This window comes from Dama dama, chromosome 14, assembly GCF_033118175.1.
Source record: "Dama dama isolate Ldn47 chromosome 14, ASM3311817v1, whole genome shotgun sequence".
NCBI classification, from domain to species: Eukaryota; Metazoa; Chordata; class Mammalia; order Artiodactyla; family Cervidae; genus Dama; species Dama dama.
Window position 1 is genome coordinate 27582204 of NC_083694.1, and position 12198 is coordinate 27594401.

Sequence of the window (12198 nt, forward strand, 5' to 3'; positions counted from 1 at the left end):
GAGCTTAAATGACTACTTAGGTCAGCAGCAGAGTCAGAATTTTAACCGGGAGTGCCCAGCTCCAGAGCACTGTTTCATCAGTATCACTTCCTGAACCAAATCTTTTTTAATCTTTTAAGCAGACTACGTTGGTTTATAATCAGACAGTGAGACTGCACTCAGGACCCCATGCTTGGCATGTTGGTGTTTGTAATCAGTTACATTTGTTGTCCAGTGAGAGGTAAGGTCACTTGGGGCCCTCTGAGGTACCCACCTGTGCTCTGGAGTCCTGGGCCTGTGCAGGTTCATTCATGGCATGGGTTTCTCTCTGGATTGTCATTAGAGGCTGGAACTTCTCCTGATGCTTTTTTGATTCCCTCTCGCTGCCCCTAGTCCAGTGTCCACCTTGGGGCAACCCACAGGGAATCCTAAGATTGTCTTAGTTCCCCAGTGGGTGAAGGATGGAGGCTTGCCATCTAGGATATCACTCTTTTGCTTGTTTTCTCTTTTTACCTGTTAAATGGTTGTGTGGCTCCTGAGCCATGATAGATTCGAGTTCTAGCTCTTGTTTTGACTTTGGGCAAGTGGTGTGACTTGTTGTGTGACTTTGGGCAAGTTACTTAACCTTTTTCTGCCTTGGTTCCTTCACTGTATGATGGACATAATAGTAGTACTTCCTTGAGTGAGGGGACTTCCCTGGCAGTCCAGTGGTTAAGACTCCAAGCTTCTAATGCAGGGGTTGTGGGTTCAATCCCTGGTCAGGGAAGAAAGAAAAGTAACATAGAACATAGAACACATAGCACACAGCCTGACATATAATAAACCCTCAGTAAATAATAGAAGCTACAGTTATCATCACATTATGCTGGTCTTCTGCTTCAGATGTTTCGGGAAGCAGTGAAAGTCACTGGAGAATGTCAGAGTGCCCGCTATTAGCATAGGAGTCTATACTTTTTAAATGGTTTCCAAAAAAAATTCCAATAGTCTGGAAATGGCTTTTGAAGGAACATGAAGTCCTTAGTGTAGGAGACAACTTGAGGCCCAGAAATGAACTTCTTTCCATACAGGGGTCAGTTCTACTGTGCCAGCCAAGGGCTGCGTCTTCAGCCCTGTGTGGTCTGTGGTGAGTAGCCTGGACCAGGTCAGGAGGCTGCCCTGTCCTGCAGTGGGGGCTCGGTGGGCGGCTGCGGGTGGGAGCAGCAGTGGCCATCCTGTCTGCCCGGCTCTCCCCTCCCAGCAGTACCCGCCGTCCCAGGCACACCCTGGTGCTTGCCTGACAGAGGGCTCCTGTCAGGGATATGGCGAAAGTTCTGGGATGGAGGACTGGTTAGATGATGATGGACTTATAGCCACTCAGTCTCAAGCAGTGGACTGACAGTGCACTTGTCATTTTAATGTGAGATGAGGGAACGCAGGAGGCAACTGTGTGGCTGAAAACCTTGGGTAAGGCAGGAGGAAGGAGAAGAACAGGAAGTCGGCATCTGACCCCACCCCACCCCTGACCTGACCCCTTCATTAGCAGCTCTCAGATCATCCTGTTCTGTCTGGGTGAGCCAGTAAAAGGTGGTCACCTCAGAGCCCCTCCCTCTGTCCAGCCCCTGCCTGGGGCCTGTGGGTAGTGGAGCAGCTCTATGCCTGGGAAGGTGTCCATCTCTTGGGGCCAGGAACAGAGCTGTAATGAGGTGTGCTCACCCCGATACCAGCTTTGTTGGACTGCTGTAACTCCAGTGACCTTTCCAGATTTCCTGGGACAGTTGAGGTTATGTTTTACCCTGTTGCCCTAGAATCAGGGTCAACACACTTCCCTGAAAACCAGATAAGGGGATATTTTAAGCTTTGTGAGCCATAGTTCTCACTTGCAACTACTCAACTTGGTGTTATAGCTTAAAACCAAATCAAACCAAACCCCCCCCAAACAGCCGTAGGTAATACATATCAATGAGCTGTTGACAACACCTAAAGGAATGAGCAGTAACTTGCGTTCCAGTAAATGCTTATTTGAAAAAACAGGCAGCAGGACTGGATTTGTCCCCATGGTTTGCTGACCCCTGACCTAGAAAGGCACCAGTTACATCTCTTAACTTCTGGTTCAAAAAATGTGATCACTGCACTTACTACATTATTCTAAACACCCTGGTGGCTCAGATGGTAAAGAGTCTGTCTGCAGTGCGGGAGACCCGGGTTCGATCCCTGGGTCGGGAAGATCCCCTGGAGAAGGGAATGGCAACCCTCTCCAGTATTCTTACCTGGAAAATCTCATGGACAGTGGAACCTGACAGGCTACAGTCCATGAGGTCACAAAGAGTCGGACACGATTAAGTGACTTCACCACAAGGATCCTGTTTTTTGGGGAAGTACCCATTAATCATTTCTGTTTTTTAACACAGGGGCCAGCATTAGTCCTGCCTGTGCCAAGTGATTTTCTCACCACTTTCTGAGAAGGGCAGTTGAGCTTCTTTCCCAAAAGAGGGATGGCCATGTTCCATCTTCCTGGTGGCCTGTTAGGGGCAGTTGTCTTCTGATGAAGGACAGTGGCTAAAGAAGGATGTGAAGAGGCCTTATTTATAGCTTTCTGATCTGCTGTCCAGCCCTCTGCCCATCCCACCCAGGACAGACACTTGAGGGATATGGGTTAGTTTCTTTAAATCACACCTCTGTGTGCTTGCTTTTATTTTATATTTTAACAATAGATATTAAAGCTTATTTTTCTGTAACTTATTTTCTGTCATAGAAGTAGTGTATGTTCTTTGTTGAAAACTTTGGTAAATAAAGGAAATGAAGAAAGTAAAAAGAATTTTATCACCCCACCATCCAGAGAAGACCTGTTTTGCATGTTTGCTATCTATCACCCATCACCCTTCTTTCAAACTTCTTTCCTCCTCCCTCTATCCTTCCAAAATAAAGGATAATATTGTTGTGTAACCTGCTTCCTTCCTACGTGGGAATATATAGTAAACTTTCTTGTTTGCCAATAAACACCTTTCATAGTGTCATTTTTAAGTGGTTGCATAGCAGCCCATCTATGGGTGTATCACTATTTATGTAGCCAGTCTTAGTGTTGTGATTTTTGTTCTCGTGGCTGAATTATCACACATTTCAATGTTAAGGAAATGCAGTTTGACAGAGTTTGGGAGGATGCTTGCATAACTCCCAGAAAGGATGGCCTGGGAAGGAGACAGGGAAAGGGGACTTTGTAGTAGACACACAGGTTTGGGGTATTCCAGAGGTGGCTTGTAGCTGTGGGGCATGAATGACCCTAGTGGCCTGTTCCCTGTTGTAGAAGCTTGACTCACCAGGCCCGGCTGGGGCTGACCGACAGTGAAGGGGTGGGTACAAGGTGGGATTGGAGGGGGGCACAGGCTCTTTTTCTCTGTCTCTTGCCCTGGGTTCTTCTTTCTGTTTTCAGTTGGCTTTGAAAATTGATGTGTATTAGGATATTTCCAAATCTGCTGATGAATGGGCCTTCAGGCCGGACCTCACTAGGTAGAAGCCTTCAGGGTCTGAAATACTGGCCCCTGGGGTGTGATTTTAAAGGCTGACATGAAGGGCACATCTACAGAAGTTCGTGGATTTGAGCTTCAGAGGTTTAAGTCTTTTCTCTAACACACACACTCTTTATCAGTCCTTGGAGGAAACAGTCCACTGGTGTTTTTGTTTTCTAAGAGGAAAAGAAAAAAGGAAAAATTTCAAGCATGTAAAGGAATTTTCCAGTGTCCATGCAGACTAGAAACTGGGACTGTTCATGCCCAAAGTAAAAAGATTGTTCTTGGACACCTGTGAGCACCCATCCCGGGCCTCCTGGAGGTCATTAAACAGTCTTTTCCCAGGAACATTAAGTGGCAGTATTGAGATTCTTTGGTGGCTGTCTCCTTTTTCAGTTTCTTGAGGAAGAGTAATGGGAAAGGAAGGGGCAGTGGAAGGTTTCCACTTAGGGACAAAGCCAGACTTTTAGGGAGTAGCAGGGAGAAGCTTTGAGGAAAGGGTCTCTGTTTAGACTTCCTGCCTGGCGTTGAGTGTGGGCCACCCTGGTTCCTTTTTCCCTCCTCTTCCAGGACAGAATTCTTAAGGTAAGTTTCCAGGACCAGCAACAGCAGCAGGTGGAAATCTGTTAGAAATGTACATTTCCAGGTTCCATTTCAGACCTAGAGAATCAGAAACCTGGGGTTGGGGAGCATCAAGCTGTGTTTTAGTGAATCTCCTGGGTGATTTCTTGATTTCTGATGCCCCCTAAAGTGTGAGAACTCTGCCTCAGACAAGGCTTCTAGGAGACCTTTGCTTCCATATGTAGATTAAAAGCTGCAAGCAGGTGTGAGCCTGTCCCAGAAATGGAAGGCTTTCTTAAATCTTGGGGGGACCAGCTGAGTTCATTTCTGTCTGCTTTGTGTCCAGTGTGGTGCTAGTTGCTGGAGACATGGAGAGGAGACCACAGACGTGGTCTGTGCCCTCCTTTGGCTGACAGCTCGGTGTGGGGGACCCACAGGAGATTTAGAGCACAGTCACTGCTACCTGGGGATGGAACACGGAGCTTTGGAGGGACGTGGATGGGCTTTGGGGATGGGACATGTTGGGGAGAGCGTCCCAGAAGAGGTGCTGTTTGCCCTGAGATCTGGTGAGAAGGAAAGGCGTGCATTCTTGGACAAGACAGAGGGGGTTGGGGGGCAGAGAGGTCAGTGAAGGGCTGCTGTGGTTGCCTGGCTGGGAGCACCTGGGGGGATTAGGAGAGGTGGTTGCAGTCCTCAGGATGGGGAGCCTGGGTGGCCAGGTAAGGGGAGTGAAATCAGTTCTGGATGTGCTGAGCTTGATGTCCGTGGACCATTGGATGATGTGCATGCAGCAGCCGCGGGAGGAAGCCTGCTCGGGAAGGCTTGTCAGTGAGCTTCACACTCACTCCCCGAGACAAAGGGCTCGCTAGGCAGCTGGCTTTGGGGTCCTTACACCAGGCATCCCATGGCTTCCAGGCCAGCTTAGGACAGGAAGAGATCAGAGGAGGGTGTGCTTGCTTTTAGAGAGACAGACTCTGGGGCTTTGCTCGGATGGGAGCTGGTCTGTCTTGTCACACTTCATACTTACAGAGGGGATTGAACAGTGGCTTAATAAATTCATGCACTGTTGCTGGCTGTTACCTTGTGAGAAGAGACAAGTGATAGATTGTGAATTCTGGCAGTGAAGTGGGGGCTTGGGGATGCATGTGGGAACCCTCCCCCCAAATAAAATTCTCCCATTTGGGTCCTGATGGAAAAATTTATGGTGACTTTATTTGTTTAATGCTTGTCAGGATTGTCTGTTTTATGTAGGTATGTATTTTGTGGGGATACACCATGCGGCTTGTGAGATCTTAGTTCCCCGAGCAGGGCTTGAACCCACGCCACTGCAGTGAAAGTGCTGAGCCCTAACCACTGGACAGCCAGAGAATTCCCATTTATTTTTAAAAAGAACACAGCTCATTGTCTTGCTGATACATCTTACTGTAACTGGCCAGGTAGGTATCACTTGGTGGACTGTTTTCTTTTTTTTTTAGTTCTGGAGGCCAGATTTGAAGGCCCTCACACCCCAGGTAATTTCCAGCTAAAGGATTTCTGAGTATGTTTTTCAGCATGAATGAAGGCTCGTGGGGAAGGTCAGAGGGTGAAGGTTCAGCAGGAAGATTTCCTCTCGGAGCGTGAGGACTCCCATGTCAGGGGACACTGGCTGTACTTTCTCAGTGTCTGCCCCTGGGGAGTGGTGAGCTGCATTTGTTCCAGTTCTTTCTCTCTAGACAACAACTTTGTTTACTTCCTTTATAGCCCTTTAGCACTTTAGTCCGGAAAAGGGGCCTGGAGACCCCCTCCCTGCCCCCCACCCGCCTGCAACGCCCTCCTGCTGGGGAGGCGAGCAGTGCACTGTGTCCATGGCTGGGCTGACTGGGCTCCCGGGCTTTGCCGCTGCTCAGCTGCCTCCCCTGCATCTGATCCTTGCGCGTTCGTCTCAGCTGGCCTCTGGTTGTCGCCGTGGTGGCTGTGCCCATTATAGATGTGCGTGCATGCCACTGCAGTTGTGAGCACCGGGGCCAAGGGCAGGTTCATCCCAGGACCTGCACAGACTAGCCCAGACCACCAGGGGGGAAATGTGTTTAGAGAATAGACCGAATGACTTTATTTTGGTGCTGGTGCCTTAGTGGGCGCCCCTGAATGTGAGTGCCCGTCCTCCACCCCCACTGCTACATTCACTGGTGCTCGCTCAGAGGAGAGCGGGCAGCGCCCAGGTTGTCTGGGGTGCATGGTGCCAAGTGGGTGAGGAGCCTGAAAATACCCTTCATCCCTGTATTGTTCCTCAGCAAGGTCCCCAAAACCCATGTAAGAACCAGCAGGGTGAAGCGGGCTGGGGTGAGAGCTCTAATACTTGTAGCTGAAATCGTGATGAGGATAAGATTTGGAACTTGTGGTTAATGTACTTTCAGGGCTTTTGATTTTGTTTACCTAAGATCCTGATGAAAATGCCTGCTGGTGTAGCTGAGTGCCTGGTGCCTGTGCATTCCTGCAGGGGTTTTGCACCAACATTCAGGATAGCTGAATTCTGAGTCACGTTGGGGTTCTGGTGTATTAGAAGTAGGATTTATGAGAGCCTGTTTTGAAAATCAGAAGGTGAACACAGTTCTAGAAAGGTATTTTCTCTGGCAGTTGTCCGCCTTCCCATCCTTGCTCCTTGAGGGTAGACATTCCTTTGTCAAAAAATACCTGGTATTGACTAAGGTTCGAACGTTTCATGTTGTACGCGGCGGAGCAGCATGTGGGGAGGTTTGGGGGCAGTGGTCCCTGCACATTAGATGAATAATCCTCAAGGGGGCTGGCATGGGCTGCGATTTTGAAATATGCATCCACCTGTGAATCTGTTCATGAGGCCAGACTGTTTACGAACAGCATCTGTTAACGTGAGAAGAGGCAGTATTGCCCCACAGTAGTGGGGAGGTATATTTCCGTGATGTCATTTCCATGTGGATGGAACTGCCTTTCCAGGGAACTGGTTCTTGTTCTCCTCCTCCATGACGGCACTCGCTGTCCAGGGTGAGACAGGCACCCATGGAAAGTTCTCCGGTATGAGGATTCAACCGTGCAGGCAAGAAGAAAGGCGTAGCTAATTAATTTTTAATGTGCACTTTTTAAAGATGACAGATTTATTTGCCACTTTGAAAGTGGAATATATGAACTAAAAGTTAATGAAAGACGGTTAGGAAAATAGTGAAGGAGACTGTTATTACTCATATTTCCCTAATGCAGGAATTTAATTAAAAAAAAAACACTTGGTCAGTTTATTTAACATTTTTTTCCTCTTTTGAATTTAAAAAAAATCATCATTGTAAAGTAGGTGTCATCCTGGCCCATTGGGGAACTATGCTCAGAGCCGACATACTTAGAAACCAGAGGAGTTAGGACTGGACTCTGGTGGTTTCAGACCTGCCTCGCAGAGTGCAGGGCCACACCTGGGTATTTCACAATGAGCTCCCCCGTCGGTGCAGGGGGCCATTCAAGCTAGGCGTGGGAAATTGGCCAGAAAACCCACTTATCAGCTTCGCTCTAGCAAAACTTTAATTATGTGGTTATGATAACTTGGATGAGAAATTTAGTAGAATTAGTTTTAAGCCTAGAAACAGAATTAAATAGGTCTAGCAGTTAGCAGACAAGGTGAGGTTTTGGGATTATCGGGGCTTGTGTCCTGTGAGGTGCTTCCCCGTGGCTCAGTGGTGAAGAATCTGCCTGCAGTGCAGGAGCTGCAGGAGATGTGGGTTTGATCCCTGGGTCAGGAAGATCCCCTGGAGGAGGGCGTGGCAACCCACTCTAATATTTTTGCCTGGGGAATCCCATGGATAGAGGAGCCTGGCGGGCTACAGTTCATGGGTCCCAAAGAGTCGGACACAACTGAAGCGACTTAGCACATGTGCACGTGGCCTATGAGAGTCTCCTGCCTTGGTTATCTGGATTGGATTTAGAGGTGAGCAAGGGGAAGATCTGTTTCTGGGGACTTGTGTAGCAGTGGGGTATGGTGGATATTCCTGGGGCCACCTGCAAGGGTCCTTCTGAACGGATGGGGCTGGGGCCCTGGCCTCTGCCATTGTGTGTCCCTGATGTCTCTTTCAAAACTTCTCCCATTGTGAGTGAAATGTCTCAGGGGTGGGGCCGGGGGCAGGGGAGCTATTAAGAGCTGGCACCAGCTGCGTTTGAGCTCTGATTACGTGATCTTTTCCCAGTCCTGGACATTTGGTCTGCGGGGCTCACACTTGTTTATTGCCATAGGAGCAGGAGCCCGGAGTTGAGCCCAGGGTGTGAAATAGCCCTGGGTGATGGGCAGGGCTAGCTCCCCCCCCCTCTTTCCCATCTCCCTCAAGGGTATGGTCACCTCCCAGAAACCTCCTTGGCTTTGATTAGGGTACAGGAGGTTCATTTGTGTCTAATCAGTGGCTCCCTGAGGGCGTGCCTTGGGGTCGGTGGACTGAGCTTTTGGAGCTGAATGGCCTCAGCCAGTTCCTTAACGCTTCTGACTTTGGTTTTCTCCTTGGTGAAATGGGGGCAATAATATCCATGTCATTAGGTGGCTTATAAAGATTAAAAGGAGATGGAGTGTGGAAAGCACGCCAGCCTAGTGTCTGGGAGCTCTCTTCCTATGAAGGTGAAGGGGTCTTTGAGGGCAGGTTGGGTGGGTCATCGTAACTTTCCAGGCTCCTGTGCATTTGTGGGTTTCTCTTCTTTTAAGTAAAAGTAGCTGTGCCCATGCTTGGAAGCCGAGCAGATCTCTGCAGGTGTCTCTGGACTGACGGGCTGCTTCCCTGTGAAGGGTGGACAGGAGCGAGCTGGTCTTTGAAGTCCCAAGGGTTCTGATTGAGATCCTTGTCAGTGCTCTCGCCTGACCTTCCCATCTGCACTTCTGTTATTTAATCCTGAAGTTGTCTCTGGGACGGTCCCCTCCCTCTTGATGGCCCAGCCCTGCGTCCAGGGTGTATCTGCGCTTCTTGGCCCCCTTGTGTTTGTTCCTGTGGGTCTCCTGCCCGCTGTACCTTCAGATCCTATCCTCTTGTCTCTGGGACTCCTGGCAGATCCCAGCTCCTCCCTGCCTCCTGGCCAGAATGCTCCTGCCCACCTTGGAGTCTTCTGCTCCTTTCCTTTTTGTGTTTTTTTCTTCAGCGCCCCCTCATTTTAGCTTATCTTACCCTTCCCAGCAGCACAGCCCCAGGTAGGTCTTGAGCAATGCCTGGGAGATTGCCAGCACAATCCCTACCCTGCGAGGCATGCTGTGTACACTGGCTTTCCACGCTGACATAAAGAAACGTGTTTTACACTGTGACCCAGTAGAAAGGAGAGAGCAGCCTGTATGTGCATGGAGGGGACCCAGGTTTCAGGCCGGGTCCTGCCTGCATTGTTCCCGCAGTGTCCCGCATCATGTTGGTGGTGTTTTTTAATGCTGGCTAGGATTTTCCAAGTGCATTGCCAGAGTGTGGGGAGGGACTCTGGTTGTCCCTTGGTGGGTGTCTTCAGAGGCTTCAGGGCAGAGCAGGAGTGGCTGGGCACGGACAGACAGCCCCTGAGGAGCTGGGGGGCCCAGTCCTGCAAGGAGGTGTTCCCTCCCCAACCTGCAGCCTTGGTTCAGAGGGAAGAAGGCTGAACTAAATCAGGGACTCCCAGATTCAAGTCCTCGTTCTGCTGCTTGGTGGCTGAGAGACTCTGGACAAATCCCTTCACTCTGTGCCACAGGGTGGCCGTGCGGCCAGGGAACATGGGCCCCGTGCACAGCTCCGCCTCCACAGACTCTGCTCTGTGCCCCGCAGCGTGGGGAGTCACTCAGTCTACCTGGACCCCTGGGCCCTCCCTGCCTCTCTTTTCTCTCGGTCAACCGGATCAGAAGGGGAGGTCAGTGGAAAAACCAGACAGCCAGAGTTTGGGGTTAGAGGTGGTCCGTGTGAGTGCGACCCCGAGTGAGGCATGGAGCCCCCACCCTGACTTGGCCCACCCCACTCTCTTCCAGCCCTGAAGGATGGCTGCCGTGTTGGGGGACGCCATCATGTTGGTCAAAGGCTTTGTCAAGCTGACCCAGGCGGCCGTGGAGACCCACCTGCAGCACCTGGGCCTCGGCGGGGAGCTCATCATGGCAGTCAGGGCCCTGCAGTCCTCCGCCGCAGAGCAGGTCGGCATGGTCTTTGGGCAGATGCAGGTAAGGAGGCCGCTTGGCGGTGGGAGCGGGGCTGGATTTGGAGGTCTTGGTGAGACCAGGGGGTGAGCTGGGACACCTCCAGGATGGCCAGTCTCCTTGTGGCCGGGGTCAGACAGCCCACTGTTTAGTGGAGCCCACCATCCTTCCGGGTGTGAGGGGGAGGCTGCTGCCGTGTGACTGGAGTTTCAGTTATAGGAAGCTTCACAGCTGGGAAGAACCCAAGGAACATGAAGCCCAGCATGCTCTCCAGTCTGACTAGTAACTCACCAGCACTTACCCTGTGCCTACTGGTGCCAGGCTCGGGGCGCAGAGGGGTGAGACAGGCCCCGACCTGCCAGGGGCTGCTTGGGGCTTGCTCTGTTCACTCTGCCTGGCCTGGGTTCAGTTCCTGGGCCTGTCCTCAAGGTACTGAAGAGAGGCCTTTTTAATTTGGGGAATTAAAAAAAGCCACAAAGTTGAAACTCACGGTTCCCTGTGTTCTTAGGGGAGGCCGCTAGAAGGATCTCAGTGTATCTGGAAGGCCAGATACACTTCCTTCTCTGAAGCAAACAAGTACTCTATAAGACAGAGCACCTTCTCCCTGTTCCTCTGGTTTCCGTTAGTGTTTCTTTGTTGGGTCAGTTTTGTAAAGTGACGCAAGGTTTCCCATGTGTGGGTGGGTGGGGCAGGCACATTTTGTTGGATGTCATGCCTCAGCATCGAGTGTCACAGGGTTGAATGTCAGTGGGCCTTCCTGGGGCTTCGAAACCATTGCCCACTCTCCCCCACCCATCCCCACCCCTCCTGGCTGGGCTGGGCTTTGTCTTCCTCCTCCACAGGCTGGGGTCTCCGGGAGCTGACTCGGGAGCCCTGCCTCTTTCCAGGGCAGCAGCCTCACCTCCTGCCTCCCTCTCATCCCTCACGTTGTCTCTTCCTGAGTACAGAGACCTCGACGCTATACTGTCATAGGGGAGGACTATAAGCAGAATCGAGCGCTGGAGCCGTGGTTGTCAACAGGGCTGCTAGCAGAGCCCCGCCCCCCACGGCGTCTCCCGCGTGGTCCACACCCCGTTCCTGACAGTCTGAGGGCATGGGGACGGTCTGCGTGTGCATGCGTGTACATGTGTGCTTTCGTGTACCTGGGCAAGTGTGCGTTGGGAGCTGTGCTGGGAGGCAGCCCCGCTGCTGCTCCCCTTCCATCACTGCCCTGTCCTTCTAGACAAAGACACGAGCGCTCCTCCAGGCTCTGGGCCGCCAGCCTCTGGCCAGTCTCAGGTTAGGATTGCCAGCTGCCTTCCTGCTCTCTGAGGTCCAGGGGCGATACTGTGTCTCTCTCTGCACAGATGCCTTCACCTCACAGAGGTCTTCACTCCTGTGGTCTCTTACGAGCCTCACCGTTGTCCTGGGAAGGGTGCAGGCCCAGATGCTTACCTCCCTTCTCAGATGGGGAAGCTGAGTCTCAGCAGTTTGATGCAATTATTGACTGACAGGACCAGCATCCTGTGTCCCTTTCACACACTGTGTCTCTGCCCGCGCTCCCCTGCTGAGGTGGGGCTGTGCGCTGGCTGCCTCACTCCGTGCCCCTCGCTAGTGAGGAGCCATCGCCTTCCTGTTGGGCGTTTGCCTGTGGAACACCCGAAGTGAGGTTGCCCGACTCGCTTGGGCCTCCTGGGAGTGAGGAGCGTGTTAGATGTGAGCAGACCTCCTTGAGAGGTGAGGGTGCCCTGGCTCCCCCCCCGCCCCTGCTCCCCTCTGATAGGCCGGTTTCTGGTTCTGGGAAGAGACCAGGCTGTCCGCCGACACAGCCGCTGGGCGGTAGGAGGAGTGATGGACCCCCGCCTGGAAGGAGGCATGGCGCGGTGGTCTCCAGTGAGCTCCTTTCCGTCTACACATGAGGAGGGGATGGAGGGTCAGGTACCCCAGGAGCCTCTCTCCCTCTGCTTTCTCAGGGGTTTGTTCACTTGCTCATTCAGCAGACATGTACTGAGTCTGGTCCCCTTGAGACGCTGAGGCCCCTTGACTGCCACATAATCAGGTCATGGTAATGCAGGGCTGGTGGCCCGC

The 12198-nt window shown here is 51.7% G+C and overlaps 1 protein-coding gene across 2 annotated transcripts in view; it reads left to right on the forward strand.

Annotated features, from left to right (window-relative positions):
- Positions 1-12198, forward strand: part of COQ8A (coenzyme Q8A) — a 46611-nt gene that overhangs the window by 13189 nt on the left and 21224 nt on the right. For both annotated transcript variants that reach the window (XM_061160199.1, XM_061160198.1), the window contains exon 2: positions 9970-10155. In XM_061160199.1, the coding sequence (XP_061016182.1) occupies positions 9979-10155 (177 nt within the window). In that variant the 5' untranslated portion in view covers positions 9970-9978. The remainder of the gene's footprint in view (positions 1-9969; positions 10156-12198) is intronic.